Genomic DNA, 20,004 nt, shown 5'->3' on the forward strand with positions numbered 1-20,004 from the left:
ACAGGGTGATCAAAAAAAAAAAGGGCTCACCAGCCCTTAGTCTTACCTCAGTTCCACTCTCGTGTGTAAGCTGTATGTGTGGCAGGAAGAGTCCCAGGAGAAGTGTGATTTCAGGAGAGATCTGACAGTGCGGAGAGCCAGCTAATGGCCTAAGTGGGATTGTGCTAATAACAGAGAACTGGGACATGCTGAGTATTGTACAAAATCCAGGTTTCAGAGGGGGTGAAGGAATTAACATTTGGAAGGTATATAAGTCCTGATACATCAGGGCCTATAAGCAAATCTCTAACTGATGGGGGGTCAGAAAACTGTTCCTAAATGCATACTATTCCATAGCTGTATGCCAGGTTTCTTGCACTTTCCTCAATTCTGGATTCTGTTGCAGACAGGTTACTAAACTGGATGAAATCATTGTTCAGGTCCAGCTGGGCAGTTCCCACATTCCTGTGTTTACAGATACATGCTATCTTTGAAAACAATGTAAGAGCACATGAGAACTTACCTGTCCTGAATCTGATGAGTGTGTCAAAAACATATACCATATCAGAGCAGTAGTCTAAGAGCAGCCATAACTTAATATGATCCATTTGTAGCTCATCAAAACAGGCTCTAAATAAACACAAAGGCATAAAAGATTTAATTCCCTTTGGGTAAGATGATGTCTCAGATAAATCACTCCCTCTCTTCTTCTTCCTTTCTTGTTTCAAACACCTTTAACATGTTGTGAAAGGCACAGGCCCCATCACATGCTGTTTGAGACTGACAAAGTACTCTCTAAAACAAATGCTTTAATTCATATAAAGCTTTGCTTAAGACTTCAATTAACTGCTTTAAAAGGGGAAAGAGAAAGATGCTGCTTGGGATCAGCTGTTACAGTATAATGTAAAACTGTACAACATGTACAATTTGATACCAACGCAACTGATACATGTGTATACCCACAGAGAAAAAGAAGAGCTTTCAGATTAAGCAGCCAGCACCTACTGCTGTTAGTGAGCATTTTTTGAGCAACGAATACACACTAGCATTTTTTCTGTGAATTTAAAAGGAATAATTTTAAATAGGTTCTTTTGGAAGCGAAAGTTGATATACCATGGCAAATTTCACAACTGCATGCAAACACATACATGCTATTCTCCTCCCTTGTGCCCCCTCCCCTCATTTTACTTTGCCTCCATTTTCACAGGACAGATCCTCAAGCTGACAGCCACAGGTGGACAGCTGCAAGGATGTGTGGGCAAAAATTAACTGAGATTCAAGAAAGAAGGCTTGCCACTGAGAGGCCCAAGGCAAACCATCCCCACTGTCTCCCCGTCCCACAGGCGAAGCAGCCTGCTTAGCTCTTACTTGACATTAATGCTAATTGCTCATTTCACATTTAAAAATAAAAATCCAGACACTCCAATAATATCTTCTGGTCCTTGGAGGAAAAGCCCTGTAGCCCTATAGAAATTTGTCATTTAAATGTTGAATGACATCTCTGTGCCCACTCTCAGTTCTACCTGCCACCTCAAATGTGCCTACACCATACTGACATTCGTAATGACTACTGATAGGAAAGAAAATTTATCCAACAGTGGTAACAGTGCCTACAATGATACTTCTGTTTAGTGTCATCACTGCACTGTAGCCAGTAGATGGCACACAGAGGCTGTTGCAGGCCCAGCACTGAACATGTTTCCTGCATGCCGAAGATTCAGAGATACGAAAAACAACAGGCCACTTTATAAGTAGATATCTGAAATGTCAACAGGGTCCTGTGCTGAGCCACTGATGAGACTTCGCAGGAAGGTAGAAGGACCCCAAAGTTGGGAAACCAAATCATACACTTTAAATTCCATTTTTGAAACCTAAAATAATTATTTCATATGAACCCATACCTGCACACTAGTATATACCAGTTATAAAACACGGGTGCAGCAATTATGCTCAGCCACCTATAATACAGATTGCTTGAAGGATCAATCACAAGGACTTCTTTCTTCTTCCTGAAACATAAAAATAAATGGATTCACACTGGAAAATATTAACTCTTTAACAAGATCACCTTTTTGATCTCTCAGGCCAGACACCTCACCAGTAATCCCCAATTCATTTTTTACTTTGGTACAGTACCGCAGGCAATGCCATCCTGGGTGTTAGGCAGTACAGCAACTGCAGCTTGTTCCTGTTTGGCTAAGTTTGGTGGAAATCAAAAGGCAGTAGAAATGTCTACAAGGATGTCAAACTATCATAGGTTCACACTGACCAAAACCAATTAACACTTCCTCTGTAAGTCAGATTGCTTTAAATAAATCAACCCTTGAAACAGAATGAAAAAGTCAAAGGCTCCTTACAGTTCACCCTGCCAGGAAGCCATGTTTCTTTTTCCAGGGAGGATTTTCTCAGGGAGTCTTGGTTAAATACTTACAGCTCCTCTTTTCACTGTGACAACATTATCAGTTCATGCCCAACTGCTCTATTATAAGCAAGGATCCTGCTTATAATATGGTTTTCTCCCATTTTAAATAATCCCCAATTTTCAGTTAAAAAAAAGTAGCCCCAAATCCACTTTTTTCCATGAATAAAATGAAACACCACATATATGTATATACACAGACACACATATATACATATATACACAGACATACATATATATACACACACATACATATATGAGGGCTGTGTGAGGCTTCGGACAGAGTTTCGGATCCAGAGAAGCTTTGGACGCTTCGGGTCCGAACCAGCACCGCCGGGTCCAAGCTTCGCCTCCTTCGGCTTCCCAGAGCGCTTCGGAGCCGCCTCGGAGCCGGCCACAGGGTATAGTGGGGAAACAATAACATACCTATAACTTTGTTGTTTTCTGTCTGATTTGGATGAAATTTTCAGGGGTGGTAGACTCTGCAGAGAGGATAAAGCCTGCCAAGTTTCAAGAAAATCGGTGCAGGGGGTTATGGGGAACAGCACCCCAAATTCTTGAAAGCAAAACTCCTGTCACATCTATGTGTTACACCACAGGGGGGTCAAAACTGCAGGGGTGGTAGCTCTACTGAGGCCACAAAGCCTGCCAAGTTTCAAGAAGATCAGTGCAGGGGTCTGGGGGGAACTGCCCCTCAAGCTGTGGACAAGCAGAACTGGTGCCATGGGTGCTGTGGGACTGACTGTGTCTGTCTTGGGGCGGGCAGAGGAGACACTGCGGCAGGCCTGGCTGCTGCGCTGCTGTGTTACCAGTTACCAATCAATCATGATTCACTCAGGGACCAGGGACGCGGGGAACAGGTCAATACACAGGCCCTAGCTACTACATAATGACTTAACGGGCATCAATCAGCACCTACAAAACCAGGCTAAGGAGAGGAAAGAATTAATACAGACAATCAACTGCCCCAGGACAGACACAGTGTTGGCAGGAGTTTTGCCTGTCAGCACCTAGGGGTGCAGGGCCCCAGACTCCCCCTGCACCGATCTCCTGGACAGCTGGCAGGCGTCATGGCCGCAGCAGGGGCCACCATCCCTGCAGCTGTCACCCTGCTGCACCTTAACACGCACAGTGTCACCCATGTCACGAGTTTTGCTTGTCTGCAGCTTGAGGCGCAGTTCCCCCCAAGCCCCTGCACCTATATCCTTGAAACTTGGCAGGCTTCGTGGCCTCAGCAAGAGCTACCACCCCGGCAGTTTTGACCCCCCACTGTGTTGTAGCACACAGCCGTGACATGAGCCATGCCATTCCCCCCAAAGCCCTGCACCGATCTTCTTGAAACTTGGCAGGTTTCATACTTTCAGCAGAGGATACCATGCCTGCATGTTTCATCCAAATTGGGCAAAAAAACAACAAAGTTATAGATATTTCATTGATTTCCCATTATACACTATGGCCAGATCTCTGAGGCGGCTCCGAAGCTTTGGAGCCGCTTCGGCCAGATCGAGGCAGAAACCCGGTCCGGGGCTCCAGATCAGATCGCGGCCATCTGAAGCAGCCGGATCCAAAGCCGGATCGGATCACTGCCGACTCGCACAGGCCTAATATATACACACACACATTTATTAGTGGTGTTTCATTTAAATCACAGAAAAATGCGGGTTTGGGGTTACTTTTTAACTGAAAATTGGGGATTTTTTAAAATCAGAGAAAACCAGGATCTCTGATTATAAGTATGTGAATGAGATGCCCATAAAACAAAAGGAGTTTTCCAATTCTCTGTGAGATCCTAAATTCTTTTTTCATCAACTTCTCTCCCACCACCTGTCACCAGTGCTCTCATACTACTATGATAACATTTTAGACAGTATTTCTTTAGTATAACTTATTGTATAACAGTATAATTTATTCTAGTTAAGGACCAAGATCTTGATCCTATGTTGACTGAAATCAGTGACAAAGTAATGAAACTCATACCCTGGGAATCCCCTGTTGGGTCAGGGCATAGCAGCATGAAATGCATGCCCTAGCAATCCCCTGCAGGGGAATTTCCAGGGTGTACAATAAGCAAATAAGCAAACAGATGTCCTTCCCCTTAAGGCATCAAAACTGTTTGGTCACGCAAACATATCTGAGCAAATGAAGCACGAGGAGCAGGCACATCTGTTTGCTCACATGCGCCACCATAAAAAGGCAATGTCTGCCTGCACCCTGAATAGCTCTATTAATTTTAGTGTAACTATTCTTAGAGTAAGAAAAAAGGATGTGAGAAAAAGGAGTAGGATTGGCTGGAAAGTTATAATGCACTTCAGTGAAAATATGTATTCTTGGAAATGATTATGTGTAGGCATGTGACACTGCAACTTTAGGTTCACAAACATATCTGTATGTATATGTAGAGGTGAAATAATGGTAAAACTTCAAATGTACACAGTCATAGTAGAAGCTTCCTACTTAAAATTGAAATCTACCTTTCTTACCAGCAGTGGGTTTATCCATGTCTTATAAGAGCCACAACAAAATTGTTGTCAAAGAGCTATGGCCTTCTATTTACAAAAACAATTGTTTCAAATACAGTACTCCCATTCTTCTTTACTTTTTTGTTTCAGACTGTTTATGAAAAAGGCCCCATCATGCACCGCTTGAGGCTGAAAGAGCATCCTCCAGCACAGAGGAACCCAGAGGAACAGACGTCCATCTTCAGTTTCCTCTGTGAAAAATGAAGTTTATTTCTTACTTATGGGGACTTTTTACCATCTTTAATTTTCCCTGAGCCTGAGGAAGGATGCCAAAAGCTTTCAGAAAAAGATTTTTTTTTTTGCGATTTTGTAGTTGGTCTAATAACAGGTACCATCTCTGAACCAAGAGTTCTAGAGTTTTGCATTCCTCCGGAACAAACACTTTCAAATCACATAAAGCTTTGAATAAGAAAAAAGACTATATCCCAGGATTAGGCAGAATCCATCTAAAAACAGAGTTTTTACTAGGGATGCTACATCTAAATAGCACCTGCCACATGCTTTACACACATTTGTTTGGCACTAATTATCATACAGCTCTTACACATACTGTTCACTCATGACACTCATTTCTTTATACCTCTTGCTGTTGTTATTTACCATTGACATTATTTAGTGCCTAAGAGTCCTCCTACTACAGACCAGGACCTCGTGGTGCTTGGTGTCATTCTTTTTTACAAGGCATTGAATTGAAGGAGACTGTAATGGATGCAGGTTTTATAAGCTATTCAGCTGGGAGCAATGACCTCTTTACTCAACTTTGAGGACCAAATGCACTGCATTGTGTGCTTCATGTCACAACTATGGTGAGGTGAATATGGTTGATTCTGCTCATCCCAGTGTAAATACTGAAAAACTCCAGACATTTAACTGGTTTATATTTGCCCAAATATAATGATTTGGGGTTTTGCCTAAGAAAGATCCTGATTCTTCTGCCCTGACTCCTGCTATGACCAAGCCTGCACCGACCTGCAAAGAAGATAGCTGTACTGAAAGAACCTGGTAAGAAAGACGAGCGCTTAAACATTCAGGTCAGTTAATCAGATATCCCCTTTCTTTCTGACGCTGGTGTTCTGCAGTGGTGGGGAGGGGGGTAGTTTATTACTACACACTGTTCATACTTACTCTTCTTTTTTCTTATCATCTTTTTTGTCATCTTTCTTTTCCTCCTTCTTTTCCTCTTTCTTCTCCTCCTTAACATCTTTATCATCTTCCTTCTTGCTGTGTAACACAGTGTAATATTTAGCAACATTTGCAGTTCCCCAGCTGGGCCAGAGTATGAAATCTGAGGTGGGGATTAGGAAGCTAGTGGCCTGGGATTTTTGTCTTGATCAACCAGGGTTTCTCAAGTGAACCATTCCCCCATTTGGTTTAACTAGGGCATGTGTTACAGATTGTAGGCTGCCGAATTAACAGAAACACATTATTAAATCATGTAACCAGCTGGCTGATTCTGTGCGAGATTCCTCCTTGCTTCAGCAACCTACTAGCAAGTCCATATAAAAGGCCTGTTTGAATTAAACATTCGTGTGTGCTCCATACTTCAAAATTCAGGCAGTCAAAAATCTGTTTCATGGCATTAGTACTTGAAGTGGCTTGAAAGTCCTATAATTTTCTTGGCCTTGTATATATCCAAGCTCTAAACAGCCTGTTTGATGCTGTAGTGCTAATAAAAAATCTGAGTATCCTCTCATACTTATTCTACACTAAACTAGCTTCATTTAAGTTACTCCTGATTTATACCAGTGGATGAGGAGAATCAGAGACAACACATTTAAACAAAGTAGGCCAAAAACATGGAGCAAACTTGTACTCTATATTCAGCACTGTAGGTTTATTCCGAATCTGAACATTGCAGGTGACCCCTTCTCCCCAACTGAAATTAACATGAGTTCTGGCACTGCCTTCAATAGGCTCAGGATTTTCTCCCGTATTTATTAATTGTTCTATCAATGATATTAATAAGTAAATAAATATGTGACATTCAACCTCAGCTGCCTCTTTTTGCCCATCATTTCCTCCATTCCATTGTGTCAAAGATCACCAACAGAACCAAACTTCAGAATTAAGATCCACATATACACCTTCCCGGAGCTCAGTTTCCTAGAGGTGTTATTCAGCCCTGTACAGAAAAAGCAGCCTCTGATGTGCATGTGGATCTCATCTTCTATTAAATTTAAGTGATTTGTTTTTAAATTCAGGGTGATTTGCTTCAACTCCCCATGTAAGTTTAGAAATTTTTTGAGTAGCAGTGATTCTTTCTTTTTTTGCTTAGATATTAGCCCTTGTTAAAATGTAGGGTCAAATTCCCTGCTAGGGTTAATGGTCATAGCGCATATAAATTAATGGAACTATCTGCATTCACACCAGAAGAGAATCTGGCCTCGAATCTTTATGTACAATTTTTTCAAGAGTTTTTTTCCCCCGAAGGAGGCAGTGTCTCCATCCTCCAGTTTAGATCATGAATATCCCTGACACTCCAATGCAAGTGATTCACTTGCTCACAGATCTAAAGCTGTACCTGCCAGCTGTAGTATGAATAACAGGCACAGAATTTCTTTACATGGTGGTTGTCTGCTCCACTCAGAACTGCATGGGTTAGGTAGGTCTGATTCTCCTTTCGCACCAGTGTAAATTGAAAGCAAATCAATTCCAGTGAACACAAACACACCAGTTGGAGTACACAGGAGCAGAATCAGCCCCAACAGACATGTAGAAGACACTTGCTTATGGAAGCTGAGCCAGCAGGCACATCACGGAGAAGTGCTGTGGGCTCAGATATGCTTACTTATTTTAGGGAGGGAGCACTTCAAGGCAGAGGAAGACAGCGTGGAAAATCTTTTCACCAGTTTTAAAATGAATGCAGTTGCCTGAAGGTACCTATTTCCCACTAAAGAGAAACACAAGGCTTGATGCTGCACTTCTCCCACTGTCAGTTGTTGCTGCTGTTGTTCTTCTTGTGCCCTGTCTGAGGTGGTTGATGACAGGTATTTAGGAGAATTCACAGATTTGTTACAATCTGATAGGGCCGCAACATGAGCACTTCTGCTATGGCCATTATGGCAATTAGTTGTGATGCAGCAATACAGCGTAGTCTGGAACAAACCCAACTTTACTCGCAGGGAGAAGGCAGAATCCTAAAGCCATTCCTGTGTGCATTCTCTGCAGGGTTACTGAAACATTGACCAAACTAGGCTTGAGTTTCCTCAACTCAATCAGTGGAACTGCAGTAAGGACTACAAAAAATCCTACTTGCCAGGGACCACAATTAGAAGGGCAAAAATGTGCTGACTGACTGAGCTCATCAATTCCTATTGACATATCAAATCAATTACACAAGGTTTTTCACACTGTTTCCCTTACCAACGCTGGCTTCCACACAATTATTAAGGATGCTATTCACAAATGTATTTTCTCTGCTATTACCCTCCTGGACCCCTTTGATTGCATTTTAAATTCAAATCTGCCATTCCCACAAAGCTCCATGCTGTTTAGAAACACTCCAAAATGTCATATTACCTACTCTGACAGCAAGTCACTACACTCAGTGTATGCTGTGAAACCAATTCACAACCACTGTTAGCATTAAAGGACTGCTTCATGATACTCAAAATGTTGGGCTCCCTAGGGTGGTTGCAGAACTATGGAAAAATGTGTCTTTTTTTAAAACAGCAGCGCTCTGTACGCATATGAGCCTGATTACGCAGGGAAGATGCATTTGACGTGGCTAAGCAATCAAAATGCTTCAATACCACTGAACCATGGACAGGGTGTTTTGACAACTCTACCTTTCTAGTAAAAGCTATTTCTGTTTTAAATTGAAAAGACAAAAATTTCACTCAGCATCTGATGGTGGGTTTATTTTCTTTGGCACTAGGATTTGCTACTGACCTTCTCCATTTACTCCAGGTTTGCAGCGTGGGCAAGAATTTTCCATTTATTTATTTATTTATTCCTGACACTGCTCTGTTCCTCTCCCCATTATAACAATATTATCATGGTCCTGAAGACTGACCAATGGGAAACACTCAGAGAAAAGGTGGTCACTCCCCCTCTCAATCCTGAGACCAAATGCAGCACCTCCAGGCAAAGACTTGAAGGACTGATTCCTATTGTTTCAGCACTGGATAAAGTCCCTTCTATATGTATAACTAATGATACCTGCAGCTTATTTCCTCGCTAGCTTTGTTGAATAACAGCATTCATATCATCATTTGAAAAGATATGTGTCTGCTTGTTTCTTTGATTATAAAAAAGGGGATATGTGATATTCAGTTTCTCCTGCAGAAGATGTCCCCTTGGGCTGAACAAGACCTGTCTGCCTCTACCACTGTAAAATATGACTGCAAAATTGTAAAGACACATAGACTTTATATGGCATTCCTTACCTTTTAACTGCTTTACAAATCAGCAAGCTAATCCTCACAATACCAGCTGTCTCCATTTTGAAAAACAAAAGCACCAAGAGGCTGAGTGACTTGCTAAAATCCACAGCCTGAGCCATTGTCAGAAATAGGATAAAACTCTGGAGATGCCATCTCTCAGTCTTGCCACCTGAACTGGAAATCATGCTTCAGTCTTTTTGCTCTGTTTTTCTATGGGGCTAGCCTAAAATATTGTCTATTTTCAGCTGTGTAGTAGTGCATTTATTTTTACATGAGTAGGAGTCACAAACACAGAACATCTATAACATCAATTCAAGAGAGATCAGAAATTCTTTCCTGTAGGGATTATGAAATATATTGTAATTATGCAACAGGCATTGGGATGTTCTATCATAATGGGTGCAAGCATGACAATTTCACAAGTCTGTGATTTGAAAGACACAAATGTACACACTCATGCAGGCATGCACAACGCACATACACACACAGTGTCAAAATGCAGGATAAAATGTGATAAGCCATAGGTGGACTAATGTAGGAGTAAAGTTGGGTGGACAACAGGAAAGAGATTGGCAGGCCTAAGAGATTTCAAGGAGGTGGACTTCAGGAGGTCAAGGGAGACCCACCAAGAATGTATAAAGAAAGTAAGAAAGTTTTATGTATTGGGAACGACCAGATAAGTCTGTATGGAAGTTTGGGCAAGTTCTGACCAGCTTTTATAACCCAGAGGAAGGTGATGAAATGAGAAATCTGGGGGAATAAGAGAGGCAGGGAAGATGGATTATTTGCTAGTGTGAGTTCATCTGCTGGAGCCAGCCGACACGGGACAGCTGGACTCTCCCTCACCAGCCCAGTTGTAAGTATTCTGATTAAATGCTTGAAGCTATAATCACTGTGTGGTGCAGTCATTAATACATATTGTAACGTTGCTATATAATGTATTGTTAGTATTTTACTAAAGTATTTTAGAGAATGCATCCAAATTGGCAGTTCAACTGATATTGGCCTTTGGATTTAATAAAGGTATTTTATCAGAATTACTGGCTGCGTCATTCAAATTCCAGCATTTCCCTTTCTCTGAAGTGGAAACATGTTTCTATTGGACTGTCATTTTAAATACACAGTGAGTTTCTCATCCATTAATTGTTTGGGGGAAAACTTTTGGATGTTTTCAAAATAGTTTGAAAAGATCAAAAAATTATTTTTGGGTCTCATAATTTTTTACCAGGAGAGAAATGAAAGACTTGGACCACCACTGTGGTGGAAACAAATCAGCTGCTTCCTTCTGCTGTTCAGATGTAGCTTTCCCAGAAGTGGAGAGCAAGAGTCAGGATTAGTGTGCAGTGATTTCAAGTGACTAGAGTTCTTTACACATTCAAGATGTTACTTGGAAGAAGTCCCAGAAACTTTAAATACTCTAATTCACTGCCACTTCTGTAGATTTCAAGATCAGAAGATCCTGATATGACCATTTCTGACAGATCTCCTGTATGATGCAGGCCATATCATTTCACATAATAATTACTTCATCTAGCTCAACAATTCATAAATGAGCCAAAGTATATAATTTAGAAAGGCATTCAGCCTTGAGTTACAATAAGCAGTGCTAGCATTTCTGTCAAATTTGCTCAAAATCACCTTGTAAGTATAGACGACAACCTAAACATCTAACATGAAAACACATGTTAAGAAAAAGAATAATACTTTAAAATGAATATAAACAGATTTCTTATATCAATTTCAGTATGAAAATCCATTATCGATGCTACAAAATCAGCCAGCTGAACATGAGAAATTGAGAACTAGGCAGTGATCCACCTACATTGACCCATGGAGGAATAAAAGAAGTTGCCCTTTGGTTTAGGACAATAAGAATTTATTGAAGACACAAGGATGTTTCTCCTTTCTACAACACCAGATCTTCCTTTACTATTAAGCTACATATCAGGAAGATGCATGGGAAGAGGTAAGCAGGATTGTATAACTACAGTTGTCACTAGCACAGACAGGGAAGAAGATAAGGAGCTACTGCATCAAAATGAGGTAAGCTGCACTAAGTAAGCAGTGATGTACTTACTCTTCATTGGTATTGTTGCTGTAGTTGACATTATTTCTGGCCAAGGGCCAGTGACTGCAGCATGTTAAATAAAACACAGCAAAGGGAGAGTACAAAAGCCATAGATTTTTTGTGCATGTGCTTATTGAATAGATTGAATAACTAGTCCATCACATACTCTGAAAAGATTAGGAGGGCTGCATCAGTAAGCCCCTTTACACAACTATTCAGGACACCAGTTCCCCTTAATCACATGCTGAACGTACACGTTTGTGACCATGTCAAATGTCTGAAGCACTTTAGTCTACTCTCAGGCACACTAATGCTTGACAGCATGGATGCCCCTATTTATAGCAGTTTGCCCTCTTGGCTGCTATTATAAGTTGTTCTCAAGGCTTTCAAGTGTTATTCAAAGAAGCAACACCAAAACTGAGGGACAGATTAGCAGGAATGCTTATTGACAGTTTAATGCTTCATAGCCTCACTATGATTGGGAGCTGCTATAGTGGAGCAGAATCAGGCTTTCTTGTATTAATATATAAGTGAATGTTAGTATGGGGACAACCTTGTCCACTCACACAGCTTTAAGGGTAAGCTGACAGACTGGTTAAGTGGTTAAGGTGTCTCATTACACTTCCTGGGTGCATCTAGATGAATGTGGACATTTGGTTCCCCAGGGACAAGCAGCAGCGGTGCACCTTGGGCCACAGCTACTTGTCCCCAGGGAATGCCCATGGCATGCAGCATGTTACCCCAGGTGGGGTAGGAGAGGCAGAGGCCAGCACTGGGCTGGCCACAGCAGCCTTACCTGAGATCCTGGGGCTGCAGCAGCAATGATTCTCCCGTGTAAAGCCTGGCCGGCAATTGAAGTATAGCTCTGGATGACCCAGCTCCACTTTTGAGCAATGCACCCTGCCTGTGCATATACTGCTCCACGTTTTTTCCATGGGTTTTTTTGACCCCTGAATATCCAGGGGTCAAAAAAACCTGTGGGCAAAAAAAGCAGAACAGCACACGCACAGGCAACACCCCCTTACATCACGGCAAACATCTAGATGTGTAGTACATGGCACCCCAGATGTGTTTGCAGCACCACATACCACATGGCCATGCTTGTCTGGACACAGCCCCTGAGGTGTGAATTCAAACTCTGCTCTGGACTTATGCCAAAGGCTACTCTCAGTTTACTCCGCTGGAAATGGGTACACAGAAGTCAGAAGCAGCTGATTGTGCTACATCACTCCACCAGCACATGTTACTGGTATACCTTAACTATGAGACCCTGATATACTACCTTTGAATCTGAAACACTTTTTGTCTTTCTGATGTCTGGGTCAGGAGTCTAACACATGGTGGTCAATATGAAAGCAAGGGCAGCAGTGTACCTTGACAAATATACTGGGTGTGCAAAAGAAATACACTGGTTCCTAACTAAACTCATAAAAAGTAAGTTCACTGAAGAGGCAAAATCTGTTGTAAATTACAGGCATACCTCGTTTTATTGCGCTTCGCTTTATTGTGCTTCGCAGATATTGCAGTTTTTTACAAATTGAAGGTTTGTGGCACCCCTGCCTCGAGCAAGTCTATCAGCGCCATTTTTCCAACAGCATTTGCTCACTTCGCATATTTTTAGCAATAAAGTATTTTTTAATTAAGGTATGTACATTGTTTTTTTAGACATAATGCTATTGCACACTTAATAGACTACAGTATAGTGTAAACATAACTTTTATATGCACTGGGAAACCAAAAAATTCGTGTGACTCGCTTTATTGCGATATTCGCTTTATTGCGGTGGTCTGGAACCGAACCCGCAATATCTCCGAGGTATGCCTGTAGTGTGCTCTGAATTATCAGACAAGAGCACAAACAAAATTTGTTGATAATTCACCTCCTTGCTCAACTTTTGGTAACCACAAAAATGGGTAAGGACCCTGCACTTCAGACTAACATGCCCTCTAAAAAGTCAATTTTTGTCTCTGTGTTTCAACAAAGGAAGCCAGGGTGGTGTGGGTGCTAAGCCACATGGTTAACAGCCCAGTGGTAGCAAGTTGGAGGCCACAGCAGAAATGCTTATGGCAAGGTCCTGTCATATCTAACAAATTTGTGAATTCTGTTAAGTATTTTTGTCAAAAGGAAAGGAACAAATTCTAAGGATATTCTTTATGCTGAGTTGCTTTAAACTCCTATGCCATGTTTTTATGCTCATTGGCAAAGTGGAATACCACTGGAAATGTATGATGTGTTCTCCTGAAGGCCCTGATTACTTTAATTAATGAAACAGGTTTAAGACAAGACTCAGCTTGCTCGTGATGCTAAAGAGTGAACATTTTCTAATAATTCAGGTCAGCAGTCAAGAATTTTTCTGATTCTAGACCAGGACCTATTTAAGATGTCAGTGGTTGAAATCCAAGTAGGTAGAGTTAAGTGCTAATGAATTTTGTAGGAATATTTATTGTGGAACTTCCAAGTACTTGAATGTCTTGGGAAGTTACTCTGAGAATCGCACTTAAATGCTTGCATCAGGAACTGCTTTCAAGTAGTACGGCAAGAGCAGATAAGCTGGCCATAGACCAATGTGGCCCTTGAGAATTATTTTCCTCCTAAGTAGTGGAGAACAAAGTTCAAGGTCTGAACAACATTTACACCAGAAATATCATAAACCAAAAGCCTCCCTTCCAAAATCCTAGCCCAGGTACCTTTGAGGGGGGACAAGGAACCATTCAAAATGAAATAGGATTCAGTATCATCATTCATGTGATAGTCATGCTACTGCCTTTTTTCCATGCTTCCTGAGGATTGGATAACCTAAATATTTATACCCCAACCCTGCTTGGGGAAGGGAGAGAAAACCCAGTATACCAATGGTTTGGTAAAGCACATTCCCTCCATTCAAGCACTGGATTTATTCTTACCTGAGCACTTCTAAATTGTGAATGCACATTGGCTAGTAAGCACAATGACTGCAGACAAAAGTAGTGGGAAATCATCAGCCATAGGTGAATTAACAACCTTGTCTGCATGTGGCACCCTTTTGTAAAAGTTTCTTTGTTGTTCCAACTGCCAGAGAAATGTAGCATTTGGTTTGTACTTCTGAAAACTGCTTACAAAGTAGGACTTGTGCCTCCCTCAGTGAGAACAAACCCCAGAGAGTTTTTAAATTGCACCATGTCCTCCCTCTGCTGCTTAGCCAAGGAAGTCTGCCAAAGCAATGGTAACCTACAGAAAGTCATGTATGAAATCCCTGGCATAATAATCCCTGGGTAAACATCTGTTTTTGTCCTAAGATGCATTCTCTCAAGGTCTCCTGTAACTGGAAATGGTAACTTCTGTACAGTTAAGAAATCTCCATGCTTTCTTCAGTTCTCCTGAAGTTGGAAGCTTTTATTTACATGAAAGTTTCTGGAGAGCAATAGCTACTCTACTCATCTTCTATCTTCCAATAAAGCCCATACTCCAAACAAAGAAAATGGCAATTACCCCGAGGTCCCTTTACTCCCAGAAAAATACAATCATATCATCTTACCGTTTCCGTCCAGCTGGCTGCTCAGGGTTTCCCAAATTGGAGTGAACGTTGCTTTCCCTGCTGGACACTTCTTTGAGCTCTGGCCCTCGAATACGCTCAAGGAAAGAATCCGGCCTTTGGTCTTCATGATGCAAATGCCTCGTGGCCCATGATCTCAGAGATATCATGAACTGAGACACCCTGCAAAGAACATATGTGCAAAACTATCTGAACAAGATGAAAATGTCAGATGGAACATCAAGAATAGAACAGCTACCGCTAGAAGCTAGAACAGCTGCATCAAATTGCCAACTAAGGTTTTCATAGTCTCAGGATGCCCATCACGTTACTAGAACTAACAGCATATAGTAGTGGTTAGGTTGCAAGCGGCAGCCTCCCACTTTAAAAGGTTGTGACCCATAAAGTAGAGGGATCAGGAGGTCTCTTCTCTTACCATGACCTAGTGAACTCCAACTCCAACCAGTATGGCATGGGAGCCAGAGAGCAATTGCCAATCAGCAAGCAGGCTGGCAAGAGAGAGAGAACTTAGATCTGCCTTCAGAGCTAGGAGTTACTGACATAAGGAGGAACCTTGGTGTGGTGAGGGATCCTGTGATGAGAGATCATGAACTCAAATGTGGTCATGTAAAATGAGCCCAAAAGATGCCCTGATGATGAAAGAGAACAGGCTGCGGAAGAGCTGGATTGTAAAATGATGAGTGGTGGGAATTCCAGGCAAGAGAGCACTTCCCCTTCAATAGATGTTGCTGGGATGGGTTATGGCTGAATTTCGCCAATAACTGTGCAACCTTATTTTTTGACCCTCGTGGCTCTAGATTCATGGGTGTAGATCCGTGGCTCTATATTCACCCCCTACCTTGTAGAGCATTCATTTGTTCTGTCACATCTACTATCTGATTGTAAATTCATCAGCACAAACAATGCGTCTCCTTTCATGTTCCCTAAGTTGTTTAGTGCATAGTACATAGATTATAATGACTAATACTGATAATAGAACTGTGAACCAGTAATTGACTGTTGCATATAAACTACAATCCCTCATCCTAAACCCCAATGGAGCACTAGAATAAAGTAAATAAAAAATGTCACAGCACCAGGAAAACAGTTTTATCACTGCTGTATTTTAATGTTCCTCTTTATGTTCTTCCCACGCTGAGGTAGGTGCTCTTCAGGGATAATAATTATTCTTGGTAAAGCAGAAAAGGAACTCTGTTTCTGAAATGCATCCAAGTAACAATACTAGCGGTCAAATTGCCTAACAATGGTTAGAGTCTATCCAGCAATATTCTGTATTGTGTTCTAATGGTAACTGCGTCTGGACAGTGGTGGTACATCTGCATGCCACACAGACTTGCCTTGAGCAAACAGCATAATAAAATGCTGAACAGAGCAGCTCTTCCTTGATAGGCTTTGTAATATTCAAGAAAAGTTCTTTAGACTTCCCCAGAGGAAACTAGCACTACATCTGCTCAGATGGCATAAGGATAACCATGATGAAAACACTAGTGCTTAAGCAATTTACAGTGCTGTTGTATGGAATATCTGCCACTTGATTACAGATTCTCAAGGTCCTAAGGAAATAGCTTGTGACAGACTCCCTCAGAATCTCTTACGTCTAAGATGTAAACGATAATAAAAAAAGAAGTAATATGTGGAGTGAAAGAAATCAGAGAAGGGTATCTTATATTTTGTTTCCCCATGGGGTCAGGATTGCATGAATAATCTAAGACCTCCATGATTTAAAAGACTGAAAGTAATTGCAACTCTACAAAAAAAACAGCCATCCTCCTCACTAGGCTCACTAAGGTCATGGATTAATTGATACAAGCCTTACCATACTGACAAAAAGGGCGCTTGTACATGTGACGGGGTTTTAGTCCTTAGGGTTGCATTCAATGCCCCCTAAATTGAAACAGTGAGTTTAACTGAAATGTTGGATTTGATTTTTCCATCACTGTATATATGTTATTGTCCTGGAGGCCACAGGTGCCTGCTGAAGACAAAAGTGGTGAGGGGCCTGATCCTTTTTTTTTTGTTCTGGCAGAGCTTGCTCATCTCTCCCATGGCCAGGGGGCCATTAAACTATGCCATTAATTATCAGCTCGCCTCTCCAGCCTATCAACCTACTTTCTCCAGCTGCCAGTACATCCAGCCACCCTCCTGCCACCTCACCATGCTGCCCATGGGGCAAGCCAGCCCATTCCTGGGTGGCCCCAGGTGTCTTGCCAGCCGCAGGACCCTGCTGAAGGCAGAATCGGTGAGGAACCCAATCCTTTCTTTCTGCAGAGCCTGCCCACCTCTCCCACATGTGTGGGCCAAGCTGACTAATGGGTGAAACATTCAAAGTTGCAAAATTGAAAACTAAATTACATTAGGATTTAATTTTGTTTGCAACAATGCAAACTCATTTAAAACCCCCAAAACTCCCACATGTAATGGGTGATGCCATTAAGCCACACGAAGGGAAATGTTCATCACATGTACATTGTGACATCATCATGCGTACAAGCACCCTTCAAAAAGGAAATTAAGCCCCAGTGTCTTTCTGCTTGTCTGGGCAGAATTCAGTTTGCAGTTTGCAAATGTAATGAAAGGATTATTTGGGTGTTCTCTCCTTAGTTAGAATTTAGAATATTGAAACAGGATGCTATCATATCCGTTCAGGACATGAACAGGTTTTAAAAACTTAAAGAAACTCCGAGTACCATTTTTTTTCATTCCACTACAAGCCATTTGCTTTCATACACTGCAAACAGCCTGCTACTGCATGAGAACCCAAATAAAAAACTAACTAATAGCACAAAGGAAAATGATCATTTTGTTCATCGTCTTGTCCAAGATGAAAAATAGTGAAAAATAAATTTTATTTTAAAAATTACTTCAACATTCCTAATGTTATCAGTCTTTTTAAAAATAAATGATGTTTAATCATTAATATATTTAATAACTATATCATAAAACAAATACAGCGTTGTACCTCCAGCTGAAATTCTCTAAATCACACCCAGAGGTCTTGATTCAGAAAGCACTTAAGCACATGTTCAGCTTCAGGCATGTTGTTAAGTCCCCTCTAAGTAAGTGACACTTAAGCTTGCTTAATCTCAGGGATTTGCTTGAAGCTGTTCTGAGATGCTTTTCTGAATTTGAGTCAGAGCCAGAATCAACAGCCTTTCTTAACTGTGGCTCCAAGTGAGTCTCATATATACCTTAATCCTAAAAATACCCAGTAGACCCTGCATTCGCAGTGCAAGATCTACCACTATTAAAGCTGAGAGGGAATAACTCCTCACTTCGTGTTCAACAGAATCTATTATAACCAGTTAACAACCTAGAGAAAAACTTCTATTTAACCCTGCACTTACTGCCTGACCTCATTTCATCTTTTTCTCCGGTATTCAATTTCTTTTCAGTGCTGATGATCTCAAGATGAATCCCTTTCTCCTCCTCGGATGAGCCCGCTGGAGCCCCATCACCAGCTCTTGCACATTAGAGATTTTATTCCAATTTGACTGAGTACAGATGAGTACAGAATCAAGGTCAAAGCACCTTTGTTTCATTTAAGGTTTCTTGCGGGCCTCTCCATTTCAGATGGACTGAACTCATTTTCTTGCAGAAATGATGAACGTCTTTCCCTTGCTTGCAATATTCAGTAATTTCTTGAAAGCGTGTTATCCTTAATATTGGAAATGAGACTAGTTAGTCACCTGGCCATTGCTCCCCTGCCTGTGAACGAGCCCCTCCGTGATTCTGACGGGCCTCTTGTCTCCATGGAAATGACTCTCTGCAATTCTGAACATGTGTCCTCACACAGTGAATGGGTCCTGAAAAAGCAAATATAGTTTTAAAAGATTTTACTTAGCTCTGCATTGCTTTTGCCAATCATTCAGTTCTGTGCATCAACTCAGGAAACACTAGGGGAAAAATCCTGCTTTTTCCATCACAAGTGCTACCTCAGCCAAGCACAAAGTAAACACAGGAAAGGCCTTCTATTTTGGTTTCCTGGGACTGTACCCTGGGAAATCAATGGAAATTCTGCTATCTATGGAGGCAGGCATAGAAAGTGATTCTACCAACATATGGTCTTAACAGTACACGATACAAAATTTGTAGTAACTAGTATACAATCAAATGGCATCCCATTTGACACTATTGAACTCTATGACTTTTAAAATCATGAGACTGTCTTTGAAATCACAACATGTTAAGAATGAGTGAAATCCTAGCCTTATTAAAAGTCAACCAAAAATTCAGAATTGACTTCAACTGAGCCAAGATTTCATCCAATAAACTGTGTGTTCTTTTTATTTGTCTCCTCATTGTGTTTAGGATTCATGTTTTTGTAACTGTCTTATAGTTTTTAGCAAAGACTTTATATTATTTTCTCTTTTTTTTGTGTAACTGCCGCGCGGCACTCTCACATTTATGTAACCTTGAAGTAGACTGTTAATCAAAATGAACGCTTTGTACTTCTCTCCACTGGCATTAAGCTACACATGCGCATTCTGTAAATTTCATTTCTTATCTAAAAGTGTCATTTTTGCAGAAATGAAACTTATGTAGAAAATCTGCCTAGCAATAATTATGTAAAAGAAAATTATCCTATCTGTATACTATAGTTAGTGTCACAGAGGCAGTCCAACAAACATTTATAAAAGAGGCAAAAAAGCAGGAAGCAGCAGAGACGACAACTGGAAAACTCTGTGGGCCTGATCACCCCGCAGACCGATTCTCAGCCTCCCCGCCTGGGCGTATCCCAGCGAAGATAAAGGCCTCAGAAATCCGACAACTGACAACGATTCACTGTGTTACAGTATTGCTTTGTGTTTCCCAATTATGAGCCGTTGACCAGTTCTGGGACTTAAGGAGCCGGCAGCCGCACCTAGCTTTGGACTTGTTCCACTGTTGGAACGCAAGGGCTGGCTCTGGAACCTCGTGAACCAACGGACACCCTATAGATTAAGAGACACTAACTACTTACTCTAAGTCGTCTACTTGTGCCAACTCGGCGAACCTCGAGGGTGGCTAAGAGCTACCTCAATTCCGCCCCACAAGCCGCGCGCTCGCACAACTCCGCAAAGCCCGCGGCTCCCCTAAGCGGTGCCGGAGCCGCTAGCCCGGCA

At 41.5% G+C, this 20,004-nt stretch overlaps 1 protein-coding gene across 1 annotated transcript in view; it reads right to left on the bottom strand.

Moving 5' to 3' along the window:
• CNGA3 (cyclic nucleotide gated channel subunit alpha 3) overlaps positions 1-20,004 on the bottom strand; it is a 45,037-nt gene that overhangs the window by 18,309 nt on the left and 6,724 nt on the right. Inside the window, exons 4-9 of the mRNA XM_090046336.1 lie at positions 18,589-18,705; positions 14,885-15,064; positions 11,380-11,433; positions 6,043-6,138; positions 1,881-1,988; positions 503-609 (exon numbers count right to left, since the gene is read on the bottom strand). Coding sequence (XP_089902462.1) covers positions 503-609; positions 1,881-1,988; positions 6,043-6,138; positions 11,380-11,433; positions 14,885-15,064; positions 18,589-18,705 — 662 coding nt within the window. The remainder of the gene's footprint in view (positions 1-502; positions 610-1,880; positions 1,989-6,042; positions 6,139-11,379; positions 11,434-14,884; positions 15,065-18,588; positions 18,706-20,004) is intronic.

This window comes from Crocodylus siamensis, chromosome 1, assembly GCF_052110815.1.
Source record: "Crocodylus siamensis isolate JL-2025a chromosome 1, ASM5211081v1, whole genome shotgun sequence".
NCBI lineage: Eukaryota > Metazoa > Chordata > Crocodylia > Crocodylidae > Crocodylus > Crocodylus siamensis.